Source organism: Aptenodytes patagonicus, chromosome 12 (genome assembly GCF_965638725.1).
Source record: "Aptenodytes patagonicus chromosome 12, bAptPat1.pri.cur, whole genome shotgun sequence".
NCBI classification, from domain to species: domain Eukaryota; kingdom Metazoa; phylum Chordata; class Aves; order Sphenisciformes; family Spheniscidae; genus Aptenodytes; species Aptenodytes patagonicus.
The window spans coordinates 17,986,599-18,014,242 of record NC_134960.1 but is presented as its reverse complement, the minus strand read 5'-3'; the positions used below and the strand labels follow the sequence as shown (position 1 = coordinate 18,014,242).

General features: G+C 42.6%; 1 protein-coding gene across 1 annotated transcript in view; it reads left to right on the top strand.

The window, feature by feature from the left end:
• LOC143166189 (rho GTPase-activating protein 7-like) overlaps positions 1-27,644 on the top strand; it is a 53,431-nt gene that overhangs the window by 10,504 nt on the left and 15,283 nt on the right. Inside the window, exon 2 of the mRNA XM_076350373.1 lies at positions 27,103-27,174. Within this exon, the coding sequence (XP_076206488.1) occupies positions 27,103-27,174 (72 nt within the window). The remainder of the gene's footprint in view (positions 1-27,102; positions 27,175-27,644) is intronic.

The following is a 27,644-nucleotide window of genomic DNA, read 5'->3' as shown; positions in this document are numbered from 1 at the left end:
ATTTTAAGAACTTGTACCTTAGGTTTTGGTGTATGTTAATTGAAAGTAAACGAGGCTTGGAAAAGCAGCCAGTATGGGTTTTACCCTGGCACCCTTCTGGGAACAAGCAAACACAAATAACCCTTTCCTAAAAATGTTCTTTGCAACCCCACCCTTCAGGAGCGATCTTCTCTGCAAGGATGTAAGTCTGGACAACATTGGCAGTCAAGGGCTGAACTTTAGCTCTTGTTCATACTCAGCAGTTACTCTTTGGTACAAATAGCTCCCTGGAGCCAGGAGGTGAATTGCTGAGAAACCACGTACCACATAGAGTGAGTGAGGATTGCAGAGTCTGGCTGCTTGTCATCCCAACCCAATGAAAAGCCATGGGCTGGGCGACAAGAGGTTGGAGTGGGACCTCAGTGACGGCAGCAGCAGGATTTCATCCCCACTCAGTGTTCTTCTCTGTACCTGTATTGCAAAGGATTTAAACTGCAAAATCCCTGCACTGCTATTGATGCATTAGTGTTGTGAGCAGCTCGTGTCGGCACACCTGTAAATGGGAGCTCTGCCGTGCAAGTTAGTTCTTTGAATCTGTAACATGCTTCATGCTCCTTGCCTGTGAAACAACATAGAAGTAAGTGTGATGTGTAATTTCTACAAATACTCCAGCTTCTACATAGCAAGCCCTCAAACCACTGAAATAGTTATATGACATCAGTGAAGACAAGGGCGGTGATAGACTTAAATGGTTTAAAAAAGTAAAGCTACCAGACCTCAGCTGTGTTCTGATTATTTTCTTTGAATTTGCTTCCTTTTCATTGCTTTTTTTATACTGAGACATAAATAATGTTAAATTCCAGATCACCCATGGGTCTGAAATTTAGCTGTAACAAGGACTTCTGCCAACTTTTACAAAAGGATTTTGCTAACATGAAAGAAAAATAGCTCATACATAATAAAGACTCCTCCTGACCCATGTTATCCTTTTGCATTTAAGGTCAAACATTCTGAAAGGAGAAAAAAAAAGATAAAGGAGATGCAGAGAGTCAGCTGCAACAACAAACCAAACCTCTGTGTGAAGGTCCTCCTATCAGGGTTTTGTCTTTCAGGCTGTTCGCAGCTGCCACTATGTTTTTTCCTTGGCCTGAATAATGTAAATACTGGGCTGGGTAGTGCTTTCCTTTACAGTGGTGTAAATCTAGGTTGGAGCTCAAACCTTGACTTGACCATACACACACTTTATCCCTGGGATCTCAGCAGGACAGCATGTGGTATAAAATTAATCACGGGTGTAAATCTACGCAGGACTTCTGCCCAGTTCTGCGAATTTGACTTCAGATGACCTCAGAGCAGTTCCTCTGGACTCTAGCTGGTGTGACACAGGCCAAATTTAGCTTAGTACATTCTGCTGTACCCACCATGGAGGTCCTAGCCAAGAGCAGCTATTTGGTAATAAACTGATACTTTTGAAATTCTTCCAGTTTTCTTTTTCTTAGTAATAAGTCTCTCTGTCCTGCCAGAGAAAATACCTACAGGTTTCATAATCAGCTTATTCTGCTGCTGAACTGATTATGCATTTTGAATGGCTAAAGTAGATGTTCTTTTTGCCAATAATGAGTAGAATACTTGTCTCCTCCTTATATTAACTCCTGTCTCCAAGCCTATGCCCTCATGATTCAAGACTAGTGAATATTTAAGATGTGGTGGGAGCATGCTGGTATGAGGTATTATCATACGGTGGCCAATTTCAAGTTCTACTGATGGTTAAGTGAAGATGCTAAAAATGCAATTGAAAGAGGAACGTCTGGTTTAGAAGACTGGCAGCAGGAAGAGCTTCTGGGCAGTCGGGGGCTGCTCTGAGGTCCGTGTGCTGGGTCAAAGCGTGGCCAGGCTGAGGAGGCCAGGCTGCCTTCTCCCTGCCACCTTGAGAGCTGCCTGGCATACCAAGACCAGGATGCGCCGTGCTAACCATGACATGAAGCTGGCCTTGGGGGGCTGGTGTTCTGGCAGCCCACCAGGATTTCCTCTAGGTGCAGTCAGAGGAAACACCAGTTTTCAGAGATTCTTCTGATCCAACACACTCTCTTTTGTCCATTTTCTAGAGTTTGGGCAAGCCTGACTCTGCTTTTAAAAAGTCATCTCTTCAATTCGTTTTGATGCAAAAAATGTAAGCAAAATAATAAAAACTCTACCTAAAAACCCATAAAGTGACCAGGCCCTGCAGTACGGCCCACTCATTCACATATGCTGGCTCCACCTCGTGCCTAGAAAAATCCATGTTATAAACAGTGACTGCTCAAGTTTGCAGTGAATTAGGGGGAGGCTGTATTCACGTGAACGTATGGCGATCTTCACGAGTTGTGGCATGCCCTAACACTGGTTCTCACATGGAGACATCTTTCTTTACATCTCCTGCAGTTGGTGCTTACTGTATTGATCCTTTTAGACTCTGCTGCTGCTTAGCTGAGCTTTGAGCAGTAGCAAGGGCCCTCGGGGAGCGTGCAATGCATGGCCCAGGAACCACCAGCCATGGTCTGAAGACTATCATGACAGCAGTGGCTCCTACTCTCAGCTCCTGAGAGCCAGGGTGAAAACTAGTTATTTCTACATGCCAGGGTGGTATCGAGTGTTCTCCTGAGTAGAGAAAGAGCACAACCCTTCAGCTGGGAAGCTGGGATGCTCGGGTCCCCTGTTGTTCATTGCCCCAGCTGAAGGTGTGTTCGTAGCCTCAGTACTCCTCAAGCCCAGTTCCCTGGGCTTTCTCCACCTGCCCTCTGGTAAGGGGATCTGCTTCCTCAGAGGAGTATGCCACCCTTTGATGTTCACTGCTGTGTTGAAAAAAGGGCTGAATTCCTCTTGTTTCTTGAAATAAACTTGCAAACCCCTTGATCTTCCTGAGCTGGAGGAATGTTTACAGATTGTTTAATTTCATTTGTCTTCCTGAGCATGTGAGAGAGACACCAGTGTGGTTAAGGGAAGGGGAGCGGGGGAGCTGTGTGACCTGCCCATTTTGAGATCGGAGATAAGACACCAGTGATTCCAATCCACTTTGTAATTCCCATTAATTTTTGGAGGGCCAAGGAAAGGAATTATTTAATGGAATTCCCTGTAATTTTTCCTTTATGTAAGATTCATGACACAGCAGTATGCCAGAAAAAGAATCATTTTTTGTATTATGTTATCTATACTTGCAATGTCTTCCAGGACACTGGTGCTTGTAGCATTCTAGCGAAATACCAGGAGACGATTCTGCAGCAGCTCTTTTCTAGTGTTACACCATCTAAACTCATCTTCACACTTGTGTATTTGAAGTCAGGGTAGCCAGAAGAAACAAAGCTTATCAGGGGACAAAAGAGGCAAAACACAAGGAGCGGAGGTTACTGGTATACCTAAATTAAAGTCTATAGCTTTATTTAAAGGCCTTAGCAGCTGGAAGAAGCTCTTTAAGACAGAAACCATCTTTGCTCTGAGGCTGTAGCGCTAGGAGGTCTCATGGGTGTCATCACCAGGTACTTGTAATAATGTCACCATTTCCAGGACTCTTAGCATGAGCAGCATGGCAGGAGAGGAATTGCTAAGGGTAGCTGACTGAGGATAATGGATAGTAGGATGAAATTGAGAGGAAAAACTTAATTGGAATTAACTAGCTGAGAAAAGCCTCTTGATCTGTCAGACAGTGAAATTGCCTCCCAAGAGCAATGGTATAGTCCCAACCACATGGGCATTTAAAGCCAGTCTAATGTCTATGATTCCCTGAGTTAACTGGAGTATCTCAATAATTGGACCTGACACAAAGATTTATCTTCTTTGATTGACTAGCTTTCATAGAGGCTCATCTCTTTGTGGTACTGCACAGAGCTTTCAGGGCAGCTGTTTGCACTTAAACTGCCAGAAGCTGACAATATGTATCCATTTCAGCTCTTCAGATGTGTTCTTTGAAAAAACACTTAAATCACTGGAATAGACAGTACTAATCAGTCTGCAGGAAAATGGAGCATCCTTACCTGGGGCTCACTGCTATAAATCTTCCTGTGCCAATGCTCAGTTATCATACGGCGGTAGAGAGCCATTTAGGTGCATTACTGCCAAATGCCCAATCAACCTGAAAAATTGGGCTGATTTTGGCCAAGACAATAAAAGGAAAAGGTGTTTTGCCAAACGTATAAAAACAAATGGTTGGTATTTCAGCAGAAGCTCCCATTTACAATAGAGTAGGATTAATCACACTAAGATGATGGAAATTACATACCATGCTGATTTCAGAAAAGACGGTGTGCGGCAGCGAGCTGGCCCTAAAGGGTGAGGTTTGTAAGGAGGCTTTGCATTCAGCATTGCCCATTTACCTGCTGGGTGACCTTGTGCGATGGCAGCATATCTCGCTCTGCCTTCTCCGATTCAGCAGAGCTCTCCAGAGCAACACCTCCCCCCATATTTTGGTCCTTTCTAGGGTGTGCAGACAGGACCTGGGGAACTGAGATGCCTCTTTTGCTATGGTGAAGCACAGCACTTTGGAAATCAGAATTTACAGAAATATTAACTCTCAAGCTGATTAGCGTACGAGATTTACGAGATACGCCTAAATGCATTAGGTTGGAAGCAAATAGAGGAATAAGCTACTGCTACCAATCCGCTTGGCATGTTTGCTAATTGCAGCACCTGGACAAGCTTCAGGTGATAGCGTGTGGCTGTTACTTCACGCTTGTAAGGTTGTAGGAGGACTGACTCACAGCCTGACTTCTCAGCTCAGAGACACAGCCTCTCAAAATCACGCTAGCCTGTAGGCATACATTGCTACGGTGAAAAGTTAGGCAATCTCAGTCTACAGGGAGAGAAGCCAGAGCAGTGCTGCTGACTCTCGCAGGTTCCCTCTGAGCAAGTGACTTCATCTCTGGCTGCTTCCTCACACTTGTCCATCTGCCAGTCCAAAGCGCAGCTTCGCTGGCCTTCCAGTGTCTGCCCCACCTGGAAAAAGGGAGCTTTATGCTCCGAGGATTTCTCGAATGCTTCAAGCTGGCTGAAGTCTCGCTCTCCCATTAAACCTTTAAGGTCACTAATGGGTAGACGTGCATGTTCTCGCTCCTCAGCAGACTCCTCCACCGGCCACAGCCACTGCCTGCAGCCTGACGTGGAAGGTGTGGGGGTGCGAGACATTTCCTCTACACCAGGATGTATATGTGTGTGCGAGGGAATTTGTTTTCTTGCTTGCTGTCCCTATTGCTTCTTGGCCTTGCATGGTGAGAAAAAGGAAGCAAGAGAGCAAAGCAGATGGGAAAATAGGAGGACTCCTCCCTAGAGAACACAGCCACAGCCCCTGGTGGGAGCCCGCAGCCCAGAAGGGACGTGGGTGCCAAGGGGGGGTTGCAGATTCGGGAGGTGGGGTAATATGGCACTGCCAGGCAGAGTGGCAGCACTCTTACCTAGTGGGCTGAGAGACGCTGGCTTGCAAGCACGCCAAAGCTGTGTGGGAACCTCTCATTGTACTAGCCACATCCCAGTCATCGCTGCCTGTGGTTTCCGGAAGGTGCTAAGGTCCTCCCTATTTCAAAGTGGGGGTTTTTTAACCAAGGTTTCAAGGTCTTCATGTGTGAGAGCCAGTTTGCTTTTCTGTATGATCAGTTGTACTGTTACGACTCTGCTGTTCGCTGCCTAAATGAGACCTAGTTAGGGAAATGAATGTAAATGAAATATGCCATTTTTTTGCCTGGAATGTTGTCAGATGTAGCACTATGAGGATAATATTCTGATTTACTTTTGAAGAGTAAATGGTTTTAAAGGAGTTTGCATCTCATCAGAGCATTCTTTTTCAAACTACTCTTTCTTCTGCTATGAGAAGGTTGGGTTAAATACAGATCCAGGGATGAAAAAGTTGAAAATTTAAAGTGAAAATTAAGGAGAAGAATTGATAGAAAATGGAATAGGCAGAGGTTATTTAAAGATACCAAAAAAAAAAAAAAAGGAAAAAAGGAGAAGGTTAAAAATACACTTTGAGAAATGTAGGCTTTGGGTAATATCTGCAAAGCTAGAGCCAATTGGTACCACAAGGAATTTTACACAGATGTTTATTCTTTATTACACTCATATTAAGTTTCTTCATTCCTTCTACTGTTTGTAAAATCTTCTCAGTAGATCATATGTTTGCCTGAGCCTGGTTGTCTCTGCATGTGGGCTCTTGGGTTATCAAGTAAATCCTTTTCTCAGAAGAAAGCAAGCCTTCAGTCCATAATGCCCCCGTTGAACCAGCTGGACATGGGCTGGGCAGGGTCTAATGGAAAGCCCTGTAGCTGACGGACATGGACCAGATCCAGCCGGTGATGGCCACCAAAGCGTCCCAGGGAAAGACCGTGCTGTAAGAAGGCCCTGATGCCCGTTCAAACCCGCCGCAGCGGGAGCAGCAAGCATCCTCTGTATTTGCTCTCCGCTTGGTTTGCCAGGGTTTTGCTCCTGGCCCACCACTCCCAGGCTGGTTTCCCACACCTGTTCTCCTTCAAAAAGTCCTTGAAGAGTGCTGGCCTGAAACTGCCAACTCGCGTTACAAGCCACAAATCCTGCTACTTCCCATGTTGTGCAAGCGTGCAAATAAATAAATATTGGTTGTAAAATGATGCAGTCTTTATGAAATCCAGCTAGACTGCTTGGCTTTTAATAGCATCAGCCCTGAATTACATGTCTGAACTAGACACAGCGCAGAGATGAATTTCCTTTAATTTGTTCCGTAGTAACTCACCATTTAATTTAACTGAGCAGTTCTTTGTTCTCCTATTCTGGAATGATGGATTGTGAAATGCACTCCTTTAAATTAATCCAGATGCTTGATTTCTGTCAGCAGAGTAATCTTTCTCAGTGGTATGCTAAGTATGCTTTTAAAAGGTATGGTGAATATGAATGCTATGCACTTGGTTGATGATTTAAGTGTTTACACTTTCCGAACATCGCAGAAAAAACAAATATGGCTTAGCTGCATTTTTTACAACCTTTCAGAAGTGATCATTCAAATAACATCAAAAGGACTTAAATGGATTTCTAAATGTGATGGTACAAGTGAGGGCAACTCCCCTCTCGTCTGAGAACCATCAATTTGAAATGGGGCTGAGCAAAGCTTATAATATTTCTGATTGCAGGGCTTCCATAGATCATCCAGAAAGCTTTCTATGGGAGCCATTAATGGTAAAATATTTCATGTGGGTGCTGTCACTGCTTATGCTGGCTTGATGTTGCAAGGGAACGGTGCCCATTTTTTTTTTTTTTTCTTTTGCTGTTTTTACTTCTTAAAGATGAAGTGGGGCATTTCTGGAGAGGAGAAAAGAGGGAGTGTATGAATACTTTGTATTTCTATACCGTCTCCTTTACAAGAACTGCAAAAAGGTAAAGTGAAGCTGAGTAAGTGATACTGATGTAAACCAACCCATCAGCTCCTATCAGCCCAGACGCTCCCTCACTCTGTGTTATCAGAGGTAAGGACTATCTGAATGCCACAGCTAGTGGCATTCCCTGGGTCCAGCTGGAACCTGACAGCAATAGTTATTCTTAAATGTGGGAAGACAAGAGAAATCCTCCTGTCACTGAAATATGTGGCAGTGCTTTTTAGGCAAAGGTAAATGTCCCTAAACTTTTAGCAACACATGAACTGCGGTACATACTTGCCTACCCATTCATTCTTGGCAGATTTACACCTACAGAAAATGGCACATCTAACAACTGACCTTGGCTGAAATCTGGGTTCCTGCTTTGTTTGTAGGGGCAATGTGTTGGAAAGGGCATTTGGAATCGGGCAGCCTGAATCCTTTTACTTCACTGCCAGTGGTAGACATAGATATGGTATCTTCTTTGCAAAACAGATTTAGATCTTACTGAGAAATATGTAAAAGGCTTGTATTATCCAAAATATTAGGTCAAGATGTTTTGCAGAAAGTGAGAAACTGAGCTCTGCTGCAGGGCACAACTTACAAGGTGATTGCATATGCTGACATCCTAGTATTGACAGGTTAATGTACTTTTTTTCTTGATCCTTCTAAAGCCTTTTACATGTGGAATGCATAATAGACTTGTTACCTTGATTAGGTAGCCAGCGTGTACTTTATACCTTCCAAATATTACTCTGCACCAGCCTATGACATTTGGCTCAAGTAATTTTGTAGATATTTGGCAAGCAGAGGAAATGGCAAGTGTATTTTCTACTATTCTGACTTAGCCACCTTTATCTGCCTCATTGCTTAAAAAAGGAGGTGAAGAATTGAAGTCCGCTTCATACTTCTTGCCAGCTCTCTCCCAGGACAACACATACTGTTGTGACCTGCCAGCTCCACGTCCTATAATAGCCTACACAGCCAAGCCATCTAAGGAAAAATTGCTTGGCTCAGTAAGCTAGGAGTTGTGTTACGCCTGGATACAAACAAGAACGTGCGCAGCCTCCCATCGTAAGTAGGCTGGCACCAAGCTTTACTTCAGTCTTAAGCAAGGAGTGGGTACTACTGAAATCTGAAGTGAGCTACGGCAGATCAAGATATTTTGATCTGAAGTGCTTTTATTAATGGGTTTTAGTGCTTTGGGTGTTTTAGTGTCAGTATTTCTATTTTGAACAGCTTAACAGCAATCTTCTTCAAATCCAAAATGTGTGAAATACTCTTGAGTTTTGAAAGTCTGTTAGAGCAAAGTAGTTCAATAACAACCCAAAGGCTTTAAGGTCTTAAACCCAAGCTTTACTGGCCTTGCTATGTTTCCAAAACAGAAACTGGTTATAAAGTTGGTTTACCATAGTGGTATACCTGGATAGCGGATGCCTTTTACTCCCATCACCTGGTAGTAGGCACCTTGTGGCCAACTAGAGACGTTATGGAAGACACAGCCATGTATCTTAAATGTATATTAAACTAGAATTAAAATCCAGCTGGGCTTTTGTCTTGACTTCACATTGCTGTGTGGGATAGGACCATTGGCTCAGTTAGTCTTTAGACTTAGGCTAACAGCCTTTCTTAGAACGGGCAGAGGTTTGTTAGCCAGAATAGGTGCTTTCAGCTCCTCCAGGAGAGGAGCTGGGAGAGGTTGAAGGACATGACAGAGATCACAGAACCAAAATTGGGTGTTGATATCTCCACTAGTGACTTTGGGTTCTTTGTTATCCCCTAAAACACAAATCATAACTAAACTGTGATTAAGGCTTGGTGTCTCAGACAGTTGCACTGTGAGTACCTAGCTTGTCTCACAAAGGACTTTTTGCCAGGGTGCTAAGAGCCTCCGAGGCACTTGCCAGGGGCTTTGCGAACGCTGGTGTGAGTCACAGGCCACTCCATAAGCTGCTGCAGTGCCGTGCTCGCTTTGGGCCAACCAGCTTGGGTACTCTTGACATTTCTGGATGTCTTCTAAACATGTAATGCTGATAGAAATGTTGTTTAAATATTTGTGAGTTATTTAAAAATAGTGCGTCAAATAAGCAGCCTTGTGACGCCTGACAGATATCTGGCTCAGCCGAGTGCTTCGGTGAAGAAGGAAGAGGTCAGCATGAGTTATGTACACAACTTAAACTCTGACGAGAGACACGCTGGATCCATAAAACACAGAGCAAAACTAGTCCCCCGTCGGAAAGCCCCAGTGCATGTGGGGCCCGAGGCGAGGGAGTTCAGTGGCGCTGAGCATCTGCAGCTGGCCTCGAGCCTGGCTGGAGGGATGCTCAGCCGCCCTCCGGCAGGTCCACAGCTAGGGTGGGGGGCGGCTGCCCAGGGTTTCAGCACGTCCTGGTGCTTGGTATCTGGGGGAGCGTGGGTGTGCAAGCAGAAATGCTCTCTGGGACCTGGAGGACGGGCAAACTGTGCTGGGGCTGCCAGGCATCCCTGCCGCAGTTTCGAGATATTTAGGCGCTCTTAATATTTCCCCTGCTTGATGCCCATCTGCATTTTTAGGAAATGAAATTTTAGGAAGCTCAAGGGAATGAATTTGCAATCCAACCTGATTAAGGCCTTTCAGCAGTTTCTTCTCAATATTACTAGACGGAGCATTTTAGGTCAGGACAGGTGGGTGCTGGACAGAGGGGAAATGGGATTCCTCTGATAGATGTGAGAGCTGGACATTATCTATTAATTACATTAAATATTTTTAATGAGCTTTAAAAATATTCATAAAATGCTTTAAAAGCTGTTTTCATATGTGAAGCGTAGTCTCTTCTTTCAATAAACAATTACCATGTAGAGATTAAAGTAAGCTACCAGGCATTGCTGAGATACATTCCAGCCTGTTAAAGAGGCTGAGCCTACTGTAACATTTGAATCTAGTTTTATGTTGCCTTTAAATTGATTTGACATCAATTCCAGACCTATTGTAAAAATGAGATGATTAGAGCACCACTGTCATCTTTCCAAGGTTTTTCCACTTTTTAGAATTGCTACAAAGGAAATTATTTTTAAAGCATTCAGAATATTGACCTGTTTCTTGGCTCTTGTCACAATCCATATAATGGCTGCAACGGGAGATCCAGACAGCGCATTTTGTACATTTTCAAAATGGATTTACAAGTTACTACTGCAATTTTACACTTTGCCTTACAGATTCTGATCTGTAGTCTCTTGTTTCCCCCTCCTCCCCCTTACTGGTTGCTTTATTCTTGTTCTCTTTGACATCTTCTTCTCATTTAAAGTGCCAAAGTGAAAAGCCAAAATGAGTCTCAGCTTCTCTGAGGTCCCGATACAAGCTGTTCTGCTTTTCAGATGAAAATGCTACATGTACTTATGGAATTTATTGAGGCTATTCATTAACATCTTTTGGCTATTATTTCTCCCAAACCGTAATTGCATTTTCAGAAGTTTACTATAGGCCTAACATTAGTGATTCAAATGAAAAGTTTAAGCATATGTCTTAGAAAAGAGTGCATAGAAAAAAAAAAACAAACAGAAAAAGAATTGTGGAGTTTTCTGGAAAGGTCTCAAAGATTTCGGAGAATTATCTGTTGATGATAAACTTGAGCTGGGAAAATAGCAAATGACATAAATTATATTATAAAATCAGTCCATAATCTATAATTTTTCCTTCTCTCTTGTTGACACGTTTCTGGAAATAGATTGATAAACACTCATCAAATATCTTTGAAAATAGCTTCAGCCTATGGGGGGAATGCAAACTGATCAAAGTTGCTGTGATATTAGTTGTTCACACCAAACAGCAGATTTGCTAGCTGTAGGTAAGATCTATTGGTCCCCAGTTATTCATCTGAACAAAAGTATTGTTTCACGGATGCTTGCAAATAATGAAACAAGGATGTGAACGTGGCCAAGCTGAACTACTGTGGAGAATTCAAGCAAGTATTTATTAATTCTGTTTAATCAGTATTCTATCAAAACCTCATTATCTTTCAGATTTTACCATTCTAATGAGAAATTTCACCAATAAATTATCAAGATTTCCGAAGTTTATATATTCTAGTGCTTCTTATTCCTGTGAACTATCATACCGAGCTGTCCTGCAATAAAATACTACATGTCCCTTTGCATCACATTGCTCACATTGATGGCAATACCACATTGATGGTAATAACACTGGACCACCAGTTCCAAAATGCTGAAATTCAGATGTCTCTTTAATTCTGTGACATTTATTTAGACCAAAAGCAAGAAGTTCTTGGAAAAACTCACAAGCAAACCTGTTCTCAGGAGATTTCCAACCAAGCAGATCTGACTGCCTGTACAGATAAGCTTGGGATAGTCTTTGATCTAGTATGGCACTTGCCTATTGCTGCTTCCTGAGCTGTTAAGACATATTGTTAGATACCAGCTACTGTCTTTTCATGTGTAAAATCAATCTGCTAGAATTAGGAGGTACTGATTGGAAAAAAATTGACCTGTCCAGCTGCTTTATTTGTTGCTGGAATGAGCATGCACTGGATCTTTGAGGAATCCTCTGTCCAGCTGCTTTGTTCAACAGCTTAGATATAATGAGGATAGGAAGAAAAATAAGCACAAGGTACTATTCTGCTTTTCTGGTCAGGCAGGAAACAGCTGTGTTTCAAGAATGATGACTGAAAGATGATCCAGAGTTTCGATACGGATCCTATTTAACTTGGTCTTGGTTCACAGCAATATCACAGCAATGTCTGAATTCCAGAGAGAAAGACATGTCTGTCTGTCAGTCTGTACGTTACATCACCTGCTTAACGAGGGATGGTGGCACGCTGCAATTTCTTGAGGAATTTTCATCTGTGACACCGTTTCCCTACACACTAAGCCCAAACCCTGGTGCAGGGGTGGTGCTGCCATCCGAAGGGTTAGTGTCTGCACGCAACCTCTGCGGCATCAGTGCTGCTGGCACGCAGCTCGCGCTGCCTCTGCGTTGGGAAAGGAACAATTTAGAATGGACTTTCGAACAGCTTTACACCTTCAGGCCTGGTCTACGTGGCAGAGGGACACAGTGGCATAGAAATGATTCTTGTTAGTTATTTTATACAAAAAGTTTTACTTCCCAAGTGTCAAATTGTCATTTCTAGAATGGATCATCCATTCATGCTTAAGTCTCAGCCATTTTGGAGGCACGTGGGTAAGACATAGAGTGGGCAGTCTGATTTTATTTACTTAAATAGCTCAAAATGTCCCGGTGAGTTTGTTCTCTCTCTGTGCTGCTGAACCGACAGTCACTCCGAGTTGAAAAGAAGTGCTGTTGGCTAGGTGTCCTGGGAAGAGCCGGTGGGTGATTTCAGAATCACTTCAGAAGACATGGGACATCGCTGACTATAGACTGCATCTCAGATTTGAGATGAAGATGAGCTGTTTCTTTCCCTAACTTCTTCCTCCGTGTAAAATTTGAATGTTGAATAGTGGCAAGCTGAGTGCTGTGTTGAACTCCATCTAGTTCACCAGCAGCTCTGATTTTTTTTATTATTATTATTATGACACCACCACCCCCCTCAGCTGAGTACCATTTACACCAGTGTGTGTATATTAGGTAATCAAAGTGAGTTTGGTAATCTGGGCAAGGAATGACCACTTGCTGCTGGATTTCCTTCCTCCCTTTTTTTTTGAACTTGTGTCTGGTGGACTCAAATTCATAACCAGCACAACCAATTTTCACAAGCAGTGGGGCGTTATATTGAAAACCCGAGCAGTCGTGCCAGGGAAATACAACAATCCCCATCTCTGTTCAGAACTGGCATGCCCAGGTAGCTGGCAAATCACTCATCACCTCTTCCATGTCAGAGTCCCATCGGGCTTACCTGACAGAAGCAGATGCTGTATCCAAGGAGGTAGTTAGCAGTGGGCAGAGGGGTTGTGAAAGAAGACTTTGTGAGTCGAAGTTAATTACAATCTGTTGGCTTCTTATGTGGGAAGAGTTGAAAGAAGATATACTTTTCTTTTCCATACAACTCCACGCATATTAAGTAGAGGAGCTTCATGTATTTCTTGACGTTTTGACTCCTCCCACGCGATCGTCTGGCTCTCCCATTTTACATAATGTCTTTGGCAATGATCACCACTGTCCAAGGCAGGACACTGTGTTCGCTAATGCCTGAACGGGAACTGGCACACATCTCCAAGGCTATGCCATGGCTTGCTCTTTCGGATTTGTTTCTCACATGAAATCCCTCCAGGGTTCCCTTCTAGGGAACATGTTATTGCTTCCAAAATTTACTATGGAGAGTAGCAGATCCCAGCCTGATTGCTTTGCCGGGAAAAGCATTTTGTCATTTGTGAAATAATACTACTTTGAATAAAAAACAAGCATTAATGACAGGGAATCTGTAAGGGCCCATGTGTGGTGCATGTGAAAAGAGTTAAGAGTCATCTATTCCCAAATATCTCAGGTCCAAATATAAATAGGTGTGATCTAAAAGCTTCCTCAGGACCATTTCAACAGCTTATTCATTCGACTATGCAGAGCCTCCTCTAGCTGGAGTGTAAATAAACCAAGCACAAGTATTCTTACGATTCTAGAAATGCACTTTAATAACAGAGATGGCAAAACTTTTCAGAGATGATACTTTACCGGGAGTAGAAAAAGTAAGAAATTGCAAGCAACAACCATATTTTTTTTCTGCAAGATATGCAAAATGATTTTTTTTAAGCTTCCACAGTTAGAAGTTGCTGTTAATTTGAATTTAGTACGCTTTGAAACCAATTCTATTTATCCAAAACTACACTTTGGTAGAAAGCACTGAAATTAAGCCTTTAAGGTTGTGTTATCAGGTAGTTGAGTGCTTTCCTTTCTCAGAGACTTCTGTTTGTGAAGACAGATTTTGCGGAGCTGTGTTCCTCAAGCATCTGGGCCAATACTTTGTGGTGTTAATGCTTTTGTGTAGAGACTTCAGAAGTGTCGGTGGCTCTGCCTTTAGTGTTACCTTTGCCTTTGTGATTGGCTCTTGAGATAGGAGAAAAAGATAAGTGATTGAGAAAATCAGTGTTTAGTCTGCTCATTTTTCTCGGTTGGCGGGGGGTCAGAGCTGTGCTTTTGCTCTGGGTACCCTGTTCTCTGCACCAGGCAGTTAAACTCTTCTTGCGCTGTTCCCAGGCAGGAAGGTTTGACGTGGATATACATCCCTGGAGGGGAGACTCCTCAGGGAACTCCATGCGCCCACCACAAGCACATTTCTCCCGAGCTTCTTGAAGTTAAATGTTCTTGGTGAATCTGTGAAACAAGATGTCATGTTCTTTGTTGCTACATTCTTTCACCCACGTTTTAGGAACTTCACTAGTTCTGGAAGAATTCTTCAATTTGTTTAGTCTAACCAGAAAAGTTCCTTGAGAAAATCCCTGGAATTCATTGTCATAGCATAGTGTTTTCCTCTTTAAAAAACGCTTTACTTTGAACAACAGAAGACAAAAGCTAAGTTCCAGCTTGAGATTTGACCTGCTCTAATGAGAAGCAGATTGCACAATTTTAATGGAAATAGGGGCACAGGGATTTAAAGGAGTGAAGATCAAACCAAGTCACTGTCACCTGCTAGACACGGCAACACTCCATGCTGCTTTCCAGGGTCAGCAACTCCACAATGTTTCCTTTCATAACAACATAGAGTAGTTGTGATTATTGTAGCAGCAGGTAAACAGCCATATAAAAGGACCAACTTCTTCGAAGGAATACAGGGATAACAAGGATGCTTTACCTTTCCCTTTAAAAAAAGGGCTTGTGTTTTATTCTATCTTAGTTCTGCTATCTGGTATTAGAAGGGGAATTCTCCCTGGTTTTTATTTTGCAGGGATTTCTAGAAGAGGTAAGGGGTAGATTTCCTACCAGTGTGGGTTGTTGTCACCTAATTGTTGAAGGCTGAGTTTGGAAAGGAAGACATGAAAATGAGAATTAATGATTACCTGACCTTGTCACGGACCAAAATCCATAGCAGGAGTATCTCTAGATTTCAGGTTTGTGTTTCCTAGGTGAGCGTGGAAATGTGAGAGCTTTACCTGCTGCAGGTTTCACTGGAAGGTCCCAGCCAAGCAAAGTTCATTGGGAGATGGAGAAAATACTAAGAAATACTATGAAAACTATTTAAAAGATTTTAATGATGTTTTGAGATTTTGATGGTGAAGACTGTAAAAATCAGGTCTGAGTAGTTTTGAATGACTGCAGCCTGGACAAACCATGAGGATATGTTTGCTGTAATCCAACAGCTTTTTGACTGACTTGGAGCCGCACCATTTTGTCTTGATTTTCAGGGGAAAATCTGCTGTTAGTTTCAGGGGGCCTTATTTTCTCATCCTTCTGTTCTGACACAGATGCTTTCTGACAGAAAGACCAGAATGATAACTAGATGCTACTTTTATAATATGATGGGTTAATGTTTCGTCTTTGCCTCAACATCACTTTAGTGTATCCAAGAATCTGTTTTTAACATATTATTTTCCTCTTTTTAAGCAAGGTTAAAGACTTTATTCAGCTTACTTTTGTCACAAGAGAAGAAAAATAGTCATGCAGTCCAGGTTTTCGCTCATACATCTTGCTCCCTGAAATACACATACAAGCAATTTGTCTAATCTGCCTTGCATCATAGATGATAAAGTTTCAGTCTTTGTCCTTGGGAAAATACTTTTCAATCAATGGATTTCCTTGTCAGGAAGTTTTTGGTTTTGTTAACCTGTCTTTTTTCTTAATTTTATCTGATGATTTCCTATTTTAAATCCTTTTCTATTGAGCTTATTAATTTTCTTCTTTGTAACTGACAATTCTTCTACCTTTAATATTCATCTCTTTTAACTCTGTCTTAATGTATTGCCTGTGTTTTGTTCTGCATTTTTCCTCCCAATTGGTCTAACTCCTTAATTAATCATGCAGCTTTTCTCCAAACAACGTGTTTCCATAGAAATATCTTTCTTGATGCCTACTGGTACAGTCACAGCTGAAGTTAGGTTTCTTGATCTCCCATGTTAACTCAAGATCATCAGCAAGGAAAATGGAAAACAATTGCTTTGGGCTCTTACTAAGAGAAAGTCAGAAATGAAATTCCATTCAGCTTTGATTCCTGAAAAGTGTTTGTTGGGGGAGGCACTAAAAGGGAGCGATGGGAAGAAAGGAGTGAGGTGATCTCTGGTAAATGTGTTTGCATGGGAAATATTCCAGTGACATCAGAATTAAAATATGCAAGAAGCTTGGCTTTAATGAGACGTGACTCCATTTCTTGACACAGTGCCTGTCTGAAATAATAACTCCAGCTTTTGTACAGTTTTGGTTAAGTATGAGTGAGGGATTTAGAAGTGGCAGGCTCATTTATAAAAATGATTAATTTTATTCATGCAGTATTTTTTGAAGTTGTTTAAAATGACTGGCTCTGGGATTGTCTTCCACCATATTTGAGCAAGGTGGAATGCAGCTGGTTTGGAGACGCTGCGTACAGAATCCCTACATGTGCTGACCTACAGTAGGCTGATGGCTGGGGTTTTTTTGGTCAAGTTAGGTCAGCTTGTAATGCAACCTGTCAGAAAGGTTCTGGAGAGTCTTCAGCAAGCGTAAGTGGTTTCAGAAAAGAGGAAATCAAGCACTAATGACCGTTTGGGGAAAAGATTCCATTTTCCAGGCTTCAGTCCCAAACAATGGCGTAAGCTTTGGGGCTTTAGTACTGTTATTGGGTGGTCCTTGGTGAGCTGCAGAGCTGGGAATGGAAAAGCCCAGGTGAGCAGGAAAAGGATTTTCTTGTCATCTTTCCCTCTGGCATGGCAACCTCCATCAGCAGCCCCACAAGCCTGCGGCCAGGCGGCTGGGTGTGGAGGGTTTGACACGCTGCAAAAATACCCAAATGCCTCTTCTGAAACCGAGACATCATTATTCCAGACATCCTTGTGCAAACAGTAATTCCTACTTCAGATATAGGTGCTAAGGACCAGCTCCTGTAGAGTGTAAACTTACTGTGTGTGGGCTGAAGTTCCTCTAGTCAGAGGCTGATGCAAGGGTCCCCCAGGTTCACTGTACTATAGGATGGATAAAATGATCAAGAGAGGGGAATGTGATTCCTGAAAAGCCTTCAGAAATTCTCCACTCAATGCTATGTCATACTGAAGTAGTCCCCCCATAAGATTTTCTGCAGGCCTTTTCTTGATCAGTTACCCATACAACACTAGGAAGCTTGCCATGAGTTTATTGTTAAAGTAACTTAAGTACCTAAAAGAGAGAGAAAATGAGCATTTTAGGGCTATGCATTGTCATCTCATGGCAAATGCCCGAAGGAAAATGAGTGGGAAAGAGAAACTGCACGGTCTAGTTGGAGCATTTCTATCACATGGAAGCAGTCTACTGATGTTATCCCCAGATTTAAATTATACATTCTGTCTCCCCAACCCAAGCACATAGCTGAGAATTTAATCAGCGCAGGGTGTGGATTCTTTATATTGCTTTGGGTGGGTCTGGCAAAAAGCATTTTCTCAGCTAATCATGGCTAGACGCTATATATCACACTACCTTAATTTCTTTTGTATTGTGTAGCCCAGTGCCAATATCAAACTTCTTTTTTATTGTGTCATACAAATTGCCAGGTTAGGAACCAATTGCACGAAAAATAAATCATAAGTCTGTGCAAATTTTGCATTTGGTTGTTATACAGAAAACAAATCTAATGATAATGAAACACACCCATAAATTGCAACTTCATTAGGGTATAATGATCCTAAATGAGATTGGGGTAAATGAAATGAACAGAAAAAATGCATTACTTCACTTCTTAAATCTTCATTTATGAAAAAAAAACCAGCCACATGCAGAAGAACTCTTGTTTTAAATAGAAAATTTTTGCTTATCCACTGCATTCAATCTCTTTTTTTTTTTCTGCTGTGTTTTAAGCTCCAAACTGTTAGAGCCTAAACATAGGCAAAGAAGTTGTCCTAAGAAATTTAGAGCCTGATCTGGTTATCTGGAGTGGTTATCTTCTGACTTCTGTAAATTAACACAGCATCCCATCCTCATGTCTGCCCTGTAGAACTGTAATACCTAATAGTCTAGCAGATATAAAATTAGTAGTGATTTAAAGTTAGCTTCCAGGGAAATAATTTTAAATGTATTAATACTTTTGATATGTTCTTCTGAGACCAGCCTACATGACACCTCATTGAGTATCCCCGCACAATGGTTGTTCAGGTTGTAAAGGCTGATCATGTAGTTTTATTAGAAATCTACAATTTTGTATTGCTCATCTTGGCTTAAAAATCAGCTCAAAAGTTTTTCTTTTTTTAAAAATAAATTTAATGTGACAAAACAGACCATCTACATTTAGAGCTTGGGGAAGGGGAGCTATATTAGTTTAGGTCAGTAAAACAGCGTCATTAAAAGCAGAAAATAAAATCATAGCAGCAATGAACTACAGCAAATGCAAAGAAATCTAGTTAGTTGCAAAGGTCACGAAGCGTGCTAATGTTTTTAGCACACAGATTCATTGCTCAACTGCATACGAATTTTTCAGACCACAAACTATTTTTTGTCTAGACTAAGTCCATATAAGCAAAGTAAAAGTAAAGGTTCTGTCTGTTCCATGAAAACTATTGTGGCAAGGGACCTAATTGCAACACAATAACCACATCGTGTGGCTGGGTCACACTCAGTAGCTGGGATCAGACATGGGCTTTAATCACAGACCCCAGCTCCTGTTCTGTTCCATCTAAAGTCAAAAAGAAAAAGTCTGCTGCTCGGCACGGTATCTCCTCTGCAGGATGCAACGCCAGTCTTAATTTTTTGTGTGCAGGGTAGAGGCAGCATTGTTCTGGGTATTTGTTAGGAGGGAAAAAATGGAACAGTAGCTAATTTTGTAAAAATTTGAGAAATCCATGAAAATGACATTGGCAAAATGTTGAAACATTGAGGTGAGCTTAGCCATGAAGTGTTGCTTTGCCTTCAGTTACTCCTTCACTCTGAACGAATGCAGGTAATCGGAATGAGGTAACTATTCTGCATAGCCAGATACGCTGGGTAGGTAGATGTCTATGAGACATCCATCCTGCGGTACAGACGGTGCAATAGGGTGCCGTACAGCGTGTTCACGCTGCGAGGAGAGGTGCCATCTGGAGCCGGGAGGCAGCTGCAGGCCAGCCGAGCTAGCTGTGCCATGTGGAGAACGCTACCGGCGTTGGCGCCCGAGCCTGCTCCAGAGCCCCGCCGTTACCGTCCTACAGCGACCGCAACTTGGAGCGCGGGGTGGTAGAACAAAGCGAGCGCGGGCACACCCTTGCACAGGGTGCCCCGCCGTGCACAGGTGCCCTGGCCCGCGGGTGAGGACCAGAGAGGCACAGAATGGCCACAGAATGGGGGCACGGCCACGGCCACGGCCATGGCCACAGGCGGGAGCGGTGTGGAGCTGTCCGCGGGGGCAGGGCTGTGAGAGGGGGCAGCTGTCCTTTGGGGCAAGAGGGTCCGACCGGTAAAGGCCGGGTCGCGTACCTAAGAGGAGTAGGTAAGAGGAGAGGAGAGGCCCGCAGCGGTGGGCTCAGCTGGCTGTGCTGTGGTAGCTGACATCCTTGGGTGAGAATTCAGGTGGGTGCTGCAGAGACCTTCCGTTCCTCTTTAATATTGCTACTTTATTAGTACAACAATAGTTCCTGGGCTGTCTACACTTCAGATCATGCTCTTCTAGTAGCTGTTGCTTTTGCTTCATAGTTGGATGCATTTAGGAAACGCTTAGTAGATTTTCTGACTTTCCTGCATGTCTTTGAATATCAACAAGCTTCGTCAGGGTATATTGACCAAGTAAAAGATTGTCTGTGGACCTGGACTCAACAGCTGTAAGCAGGCTCAGCACAGCATACCCGCAGCAGGGCTGAGAAACTAGATTTCTTTTAAATATAATCACTTACTGGCCAGTTGGGTTAAATAGTTCCTAATAAATAGGAACCTAAATAGTAGGTTGAACCTATATCACATGCAGTGCTATTACTGGCATTTTGTAGAATTAAGGAAAACTTAGTGCTACACGATGAAAGAGCAGGGGCAACACGCTTGTTTTGGTTTTTGCTACTTCTGTGCTATAGGTTTATTGATACTGGCTCTAGTGGAAGCAAGCAGTTACCCTTCCTGTTACAGTTCCTCCTAGGAATTTTACATCAAATATTTCTCAATCACGTACAAAGGTCCTGTAAAAAAACAGCCATAAGGACCTGCTGCGTCAGAGAAATGTTGTATCTGTTCCTGTTTCACAGCCAGCAAGACCGAAGCACGGAGACGCAATGTATCTGGGATTACACTGCAGGGAGCTAAATCCCCTGTCTCTTGCTCCATTTACTTGGATAAGAATTTTCAAGTGTGGATTTGGAAATTAGAGAGTTACGCTCTCATTTCTCCTAAAGCCGATCGGAGTTAGATACCTAATTCCCTTGAGCCCTTTGAAATTCTTGTAGAGCAAACACTACCTTCTCTAACTTATGTAGACGCAATTAAAAGATCAGCCAGCACTGTCAAGCTAGTTAATGTGGTCTGCAAAGAAAATGCCTTTAAACTTGCCTAGGTCCCAGTAACCAACATGGGAGGCTAATGACAAGGACCCGAGTAAAGATCCTAATGTCAGCTTGGGACTCCTGGTAGTCAGCTTGGGAAGCTAATGCCAAGGAGCTGGATAAAGATGCAATCAAAGTTGCCACAAAGTACTGGGATACATTGCCGTTCCCAGCTGTGATAACTGAAGAGTTGGCAGCGGTTCCAAAACACCAGCATGATAGTAAAGTAGGAATGAAAGGACAAATATTTTGGCCTTTTCATCTTCCAGACATTTATATTCACTATCTGCGTGGAGCCTAAATTATCCTGGAAAAATTCCAAGCAATAATCCTTTTTTTTTTTTTTTCTCTTTCTCCAGTGGGTTAATATAGTACAATTAAGCTTTTCTATTTTGCATTTCACAAGGGACAACAGAATAAACATTTCCACTTATTTATGATCCATCTCAGCTTTTGGAGAGTTTGACAGTTTTACAAGTCCCTGACTGCTCACCCTGGTCAGTGCAAACACCCTGCTTTGAAAGCATCCCATTTGAGCCTTCAACATTGAGTGGACAACATGTTCAGACTCTCCCTTTAAGTAAGAGGAGATAACTTACTTAAGAAAAAAAAGTTCTTGAAAATCCTGTCGCAGGTATAATGCGGTTCCGAACATCCTCAGGACATCATAGTTCTAGCGCAGCAAATGCATTTTTCATAGAGCGTGTATAAAATGAAATACCTTATTAGCAGGGGTAATACAAATTTTTATAGCCCCAGGAAGATACACAGACCAGAAAGATGCAATGGGAAACTCGTAATTTTATCTTCAAATGGACCCTGAAAAAGCCTTGTCGCTTCCACCACTGCCAGCACAACCGACAATGACAGGATCTAAGTCACTGCGTAAAGGACTTGCCAGCTCACAGACGACGGCTCGTGAGCTGTAAGAAAAATGCATTGCAGAATTTGACATGTGGCTGCCAAGCACGCCCGGTGCTTGTTGACTCCAGTTCTGGAGGAGGCCTCGGGGGACGATAGTTCGGGATTGTTGGTGATGAGAGGAGGCAGCAGCATCTCGCTGTGCTGAAACAGTTGGCTGTGCCGTGCCACATCAAGCAGGTTTTGAGGCGGGGGCTCTGGGCGTCTGCTTGTCTGCTGTTGTAGGAGGGTTAGTGCCATGTGGAAAAAAAATCTCCCTGTATAATGACAGAGATTGGGAAAGAACAAAATTCTTTGGATTTTTTTTCTGTTTCCTTTCAGATTGGTGTAATATGTAGTCAAATAAAGTCAGAGTCGGTCCTACCCTCTTTTCTGTTCTCCTGTCTGTACTCGCATGGCATGGGGAGGAGAGGCTACGTGAGTGCCTCCTAGCTGGGCATGCTGAGAAAATCTGTTCCTTTTTGCAAGCACTGCGCTTGCATACTACAGAAAAGTGGACAAGTAGGGTCCTGGAGTAACCCAGGGGTGCTGCAAACAGCAAGAAAACCTCCCAAACTGTTTGCTCGCTGGCATGGTTTTGGACGATTCAGACTTAAACGCAAATCCCTCTAATGAATTAAGACCTGATCACCATGTGATTCTTACCTTTCAAAACTGGAAAACTATTTTATATGAAGACAGAAGTAAAAGTAATGCATCTACCATGGTTTTAAAAAATATCCTAAAAAATTACTTTGAAAATAGGAGAGCTACAGTGAGACCTCTGTGAAAAATGATACATTTAGGCTAAGGTTCCATACTACGCTGAGCTGCCCTAAGGGCTGCCGGCCACCGGTGGGCAGTTGCATACTCCCATGCCTCTCCCTGCGTGTGCCCACCGCTGCCCTCGTCCCGCCACCGGTGCTCATCTGAACGTGTGGTAGCCAACTCAGAAAGCTAAAGCATCACAAAGCTGATCACGCCACAGAAAGTGAATCGTCTCCTGCCAGTTTGGCTGGCTGGGCCTGCTCGCACAGGCGCAGCAGTGTTGGTGAGGAGGGGGAGGAACATGCAGTCAGGGGAAAGGAAAGAAACAGGACGCCTGCTTTGGCAGCAGATCTGTGCAACTGAAAAGTCACGCTGCGTCCTGGGAATAAGGTTCATTGTACTTATGCTTCCAAGTAGAAATTTGTATCCTCCCATTTTATCTAAAGGAAGTATTTTTAAAAATTTGAGGTACAATTCGACACTCTTCTTTAGTTGAAGTTTGTGATCATCTTGTAGTAAGACTGACTTTCATATACAGCTTCTCGCTGGTTTCAGTTGCTGCCTCTCCCTTGTTGTTAGGAAAGTGCTGCTTCTTGTGAGGAAAACATCTCAGAGAGAATGCCTAAATCTCAGCACAGATGTCTTTTCATTATTGCAAACGTTCCTGTTAACATTGATGTTCATTCTGATAGGGGTTTAATACACGTTGTAGCATCTGGTTTCTAAGTACCTGATGAACCTGGGTTTGCTCTCCAGTCTGCAAACAAGATAGTGCTCCGATGGGGGAACGCAGTTTTGCAGGTCTTAAGCCCAAGTGGATGAAGGAGAGGAGGTGTCAGCCAAGCTGATGTAGATAGTGGGGCTCCGGAGAGACGGGGTTAGCAGAGCACAGAATGGCACCGCAGTGGAGCAAAAGGAGCAGCAGCCGTGGAAGGCAAGCTTTGCTGGGGGTTGTTGGGACAGGCAGGCTGCGGCCCAGCCATCATTTTGGACGCTGTTTTCACTGGGACTGGACTGAATCCTCTTCAGCACAGAACGGACCTGTGTAACTAGTACAGCCATAGGATTGCACAGGTCATCTACTTGTGTGTTGTTTCTCATAAACATCTGGTAGTAACCTATCACCCATAGCCCATGGGGAAACAGCTGGCTTGGCATGGAAATTTTGCTGGTATCCTCTATTCTAAGAGAGAATATTAAGCTTTGGAGGAAATGATTTTTTTTCGTCTGCTTAATTATGAAATCAGCTCATGAGAAGGAGGTGACATGTTTAGGTTGCTCTGCTATTTCAGTTGCGCATAGTGCCCAAAGGATCTGTTAAAAAATTGTCATCCTCTTGTATGACATCTGGCTCGCAGGCAGATATGCTGCAATTGCAATAGTATTTGGGGGTGCTGCTCCATACCAGCTTTCTGCAGGCTCCCCCATTTCCAGTTTCTGTTCAGGAAGAGCTAACTTCTCTCCAACAACCACCTGAGCAGCTGTTCTAACATCAGGAAAAACAAAGCAATTGCTATCAGCTTGTGTTTGTTAGTACCTCTATTTTAAAAGTTGGTTGGTAAACCTGGAAGATTCTTTTGTAGTGACTGTGTGACTACAGAAATGGGAAAGCAAATTCTAACCAGTCAGTGAGCCTGGCTGGGAAGCTGCATGTCATCATTGCATGGCGAGGCGGAGTAGACAGGCTGTGAAGCCAGGGTAGGATCAGAAGCTAGGAATGGGTCTCTTGCACAAATGGCTCATCTGTACTATTTGTCTTGCCAAAAAAATAATGTGAGGGTCCTTTCAATAGCCCCAAAGAGTCTTCAAGAAGATTGTCTCTGCTTTTCGTGAAGGAATCTTACATAAGAAACTGAACTTTGGCTGCTTTTTAATGCATGCCTTAAAGCATCATGCAAGTTGCCAGAACGGTGATCATTACTTTAGCACCTCCATTAGGGCAGGATTTATAAGCATCTGTTGCACATTTGTAACAGTTGCTGCCCAAGGTGGGTATGTTAGTGTTAGCCATTACTGCCACTCATGATTATTGCTCTTCTTTTACATCTCTGTGACTTTTATTCCCAGATCTTAAGAACTCTTCAGGGTCCCTGACGGAGAGCACTGCCGGGGTGCTTCATCTGTATTCTGCCGTCACTATCTAATAAGTTTTCACTTGTCCTTCAGGCTGCACATGCCATAAAAGCAAAGCAGTCTTGCACGTCAGTACTGAGGGCAGCCCTATGGAGAGCAGTTACTTCCTTTTGAGCAATTAGTTCTTTTTTCCTTTTTATTTCTTCCTCTCATATTGATCATTACCATAGGAATACAGGCTGGTCTGGGAATTTCCTTTCATCAGAGTAAAATTCCTAGGCATCCATTTTCCCTTCACGATTTCAGTTTCCAGTAGGATTGGGAGGAGGCAGCATAGACGTCCCTGAAATACAGCGGTATCAGTAGGACACTTTTGGTAGTTATTTTAACAGTGAAATAATCGCAGCAAATCTAGTGGCAAATAATTGTAGGCATGCAGGCCAAGAACTTAGTAGTGCTCCATGTGTTGTCTCCTAACACAGCAGTGGCATTGCACCATGGGACTGCGCAAAGGTATGTTAAGAGGCCTGAAGATTTATGTTAGCAAAGAAGATTCCCCCAGCTCCTGTGTCCTTGTCCTGTGGAAGAGGCCACCTCTAAGTGTGAGAATGTCATTGTATTTTCAGTCATATTCATTGAAAATGTCATCACTAGCTGCAGAATATTTTCTAGCCTGTTCTTATTTGCATCACTGTTCATGGCTTGGTTTGCTCTAAATATAGAGTTGTAATTTTAACGTGTTGGCAACTGGGGAAGCTTCAACTCTTACACAGTCACTCTCCTGTGTGAGCTCAGGAAAGCTGTGCAAAGGCTCAAGTTGGCTAGTTTAAAGTGAGGTCTGGAATGAGGACAGCTATAGTTTCTCCACAGCTGAGCTGGTGAGTGAGTCTACTGGGTTTTCCTAAGCGAAAATCACCTTGTCGTTGTGAAGACTTTTAGTGTTAGACTGGTCATCCTCCTGGGTCTTTTCTACAGATTTATTTTCTTTCCTGTTTTGCTCTGTGAGTACAATGCTTGTGTTTTATCAGTCCCCTCTCTTGGTATGCAGTAAATGCTGTGTTATGATAAAGATTATGATAAATTATGGCACTAAGTGTAGTAATAAATGTAGGCATAGTGTATATAGGCTATTGTGGAAGAAATTAGTTTCTGTTCTGCGGTTTGAAAAAAAAAAAGGAGTCATGCATCTGGTTTATGTAGAAATATCCTTATCATCCTGTGGTATCGCTTTATTCTCAGATGAAAAAGCCATAGAGTTTTGTGCAGGAAAGCCTTTGTTACGGATGGCATTGTCCAAATGAATCAAGTGATAATGGAAATAATTTAAAGTTTAGAAGTAGAATAATAAAATCATGGAAGTTCTGTAAGTTTTTTGATGAGTTTCTTCAGTCTGTTGCACTGATGACTTACAACTGAGAAGTTAGGGCAAAGCAAGCAGTGAATTTGAATAGGTATGTATGTGAAGTGCCTTAGAATCCTAACCTTGGAGTGTACGTGTAAAGAAAATAGTTTTAAGAAACAGGTCTGTTCCTCTAGCCTAGCATGCGACATTTTAAGGTGCTTTAAAAACATTTCTCTCTACTGAGCATGCTTGATTTTAAGGTACTTTTATAACATTTCTTTCAAAGAAGTCTTTGCCTTTTGGTTGGTGTCTGTTGTAACGTGTGCTGGAGTATAAGCAGACATACAAGAGGTGTAGTATGGGAATCCTCTCCTCCTCAATAGACCCAGTAACTTCTAGTATTTGCAGAGTTTAGAGCCTGCTGGTATGTACTCATGCTAAACATGTTTATGTTTCTGAGGCATCTGGTGAGTGTTCTGTGATTTTTGTGAAGTTATATTCTGCTCCTGCTCCTGTGGGAATGTTACAGTATTGGCCATAGGGCTTTATGAATTGTCACAAAATGAGCAGTTGATTCTTGACATCTGCTGTGCTGAAGTGACTGCCAAGTTGCATTGGTAGTTGGCAAGGAAATAAATATTGATAGACCCTAGCAACAGGTACTCCTGAGAACTCTTGTTCTGGGAATGCTTAGGCTGTGTCCAGTGTTATTAAAGTTGTGATAGCATTTTAAGTTTATTTATAGGATTTGTTTGTGTCTTATCACCATCTCTCAGAACTGGAATGCATGAATGGGCTTTGCTGCGCGAGGGCATAGACGTGTATCATATACCCTTCTCTAGTCACTCGTTTCGACATATAACAGATGCTTCACTGTCCAGATCTCAGGGGTAGTTGATGTACACCGATGTATGACATCTCAAGTATGTGCTCATATCTAGACTCTCGTATGTTTGCTATCTATCCTATGTTGGAATGACTACTCCAGAGCAATGTACATATAAGTGCGTTGGATACCAGAACGTCTTTCTTTTTAGTAATATACTAACAAAACATTCATATACAAGATCCTCTGAGAATCCACCAGATAAAATTAGCTTGCTTATATTGTGAAAGCACTGACTCTTGTGAGCACTGTAAGTGAACAATTTTATGTTCTCATTGCAGGAATTGAAGCCAGAGAAGCCTGCGACTGGCTGAGAGCTGCTGGTTTTCCCCAGTATGCTCAGCTATTTGAAGGTATGATCCCAAAGACTTGTCAAGCAGCTGACACTGAATTCAAGTAGAATTGTTTACATAAATAATCTTTCAGAACCTGACACTTTTGATGGAAGCACTTCCAAATTCTGTAATATCTTCATGCAAACCTGTAGAAAAATAGTAACCTGGTGTGTCTTCTTGCAGAAGTGACATCTTAATTAGCTTAGCACGGACTCAGCAGAATTCTGTAAAGGACCAAATCTTTCCTGGTTATTGTTAGACTGCAACTCAGTCAAATTTCTGCTTTTGTGATTTTTAGTTGCTTATAATTTTCTCAGGCCCTTTTCCTTGGAGTGTTGGGGTTTTTTCCGACTCGCTGATTGCAACCAAAACTCATCTAAGGCTCTGTGGTCTTGAGCAAGATTGTTTTCTATTGAAAAAGAATGTTGGAAAAATCATCTTGCAATCATAAGCTTTTAAAACAGATACTCAGAAGCAGCCAAACAATG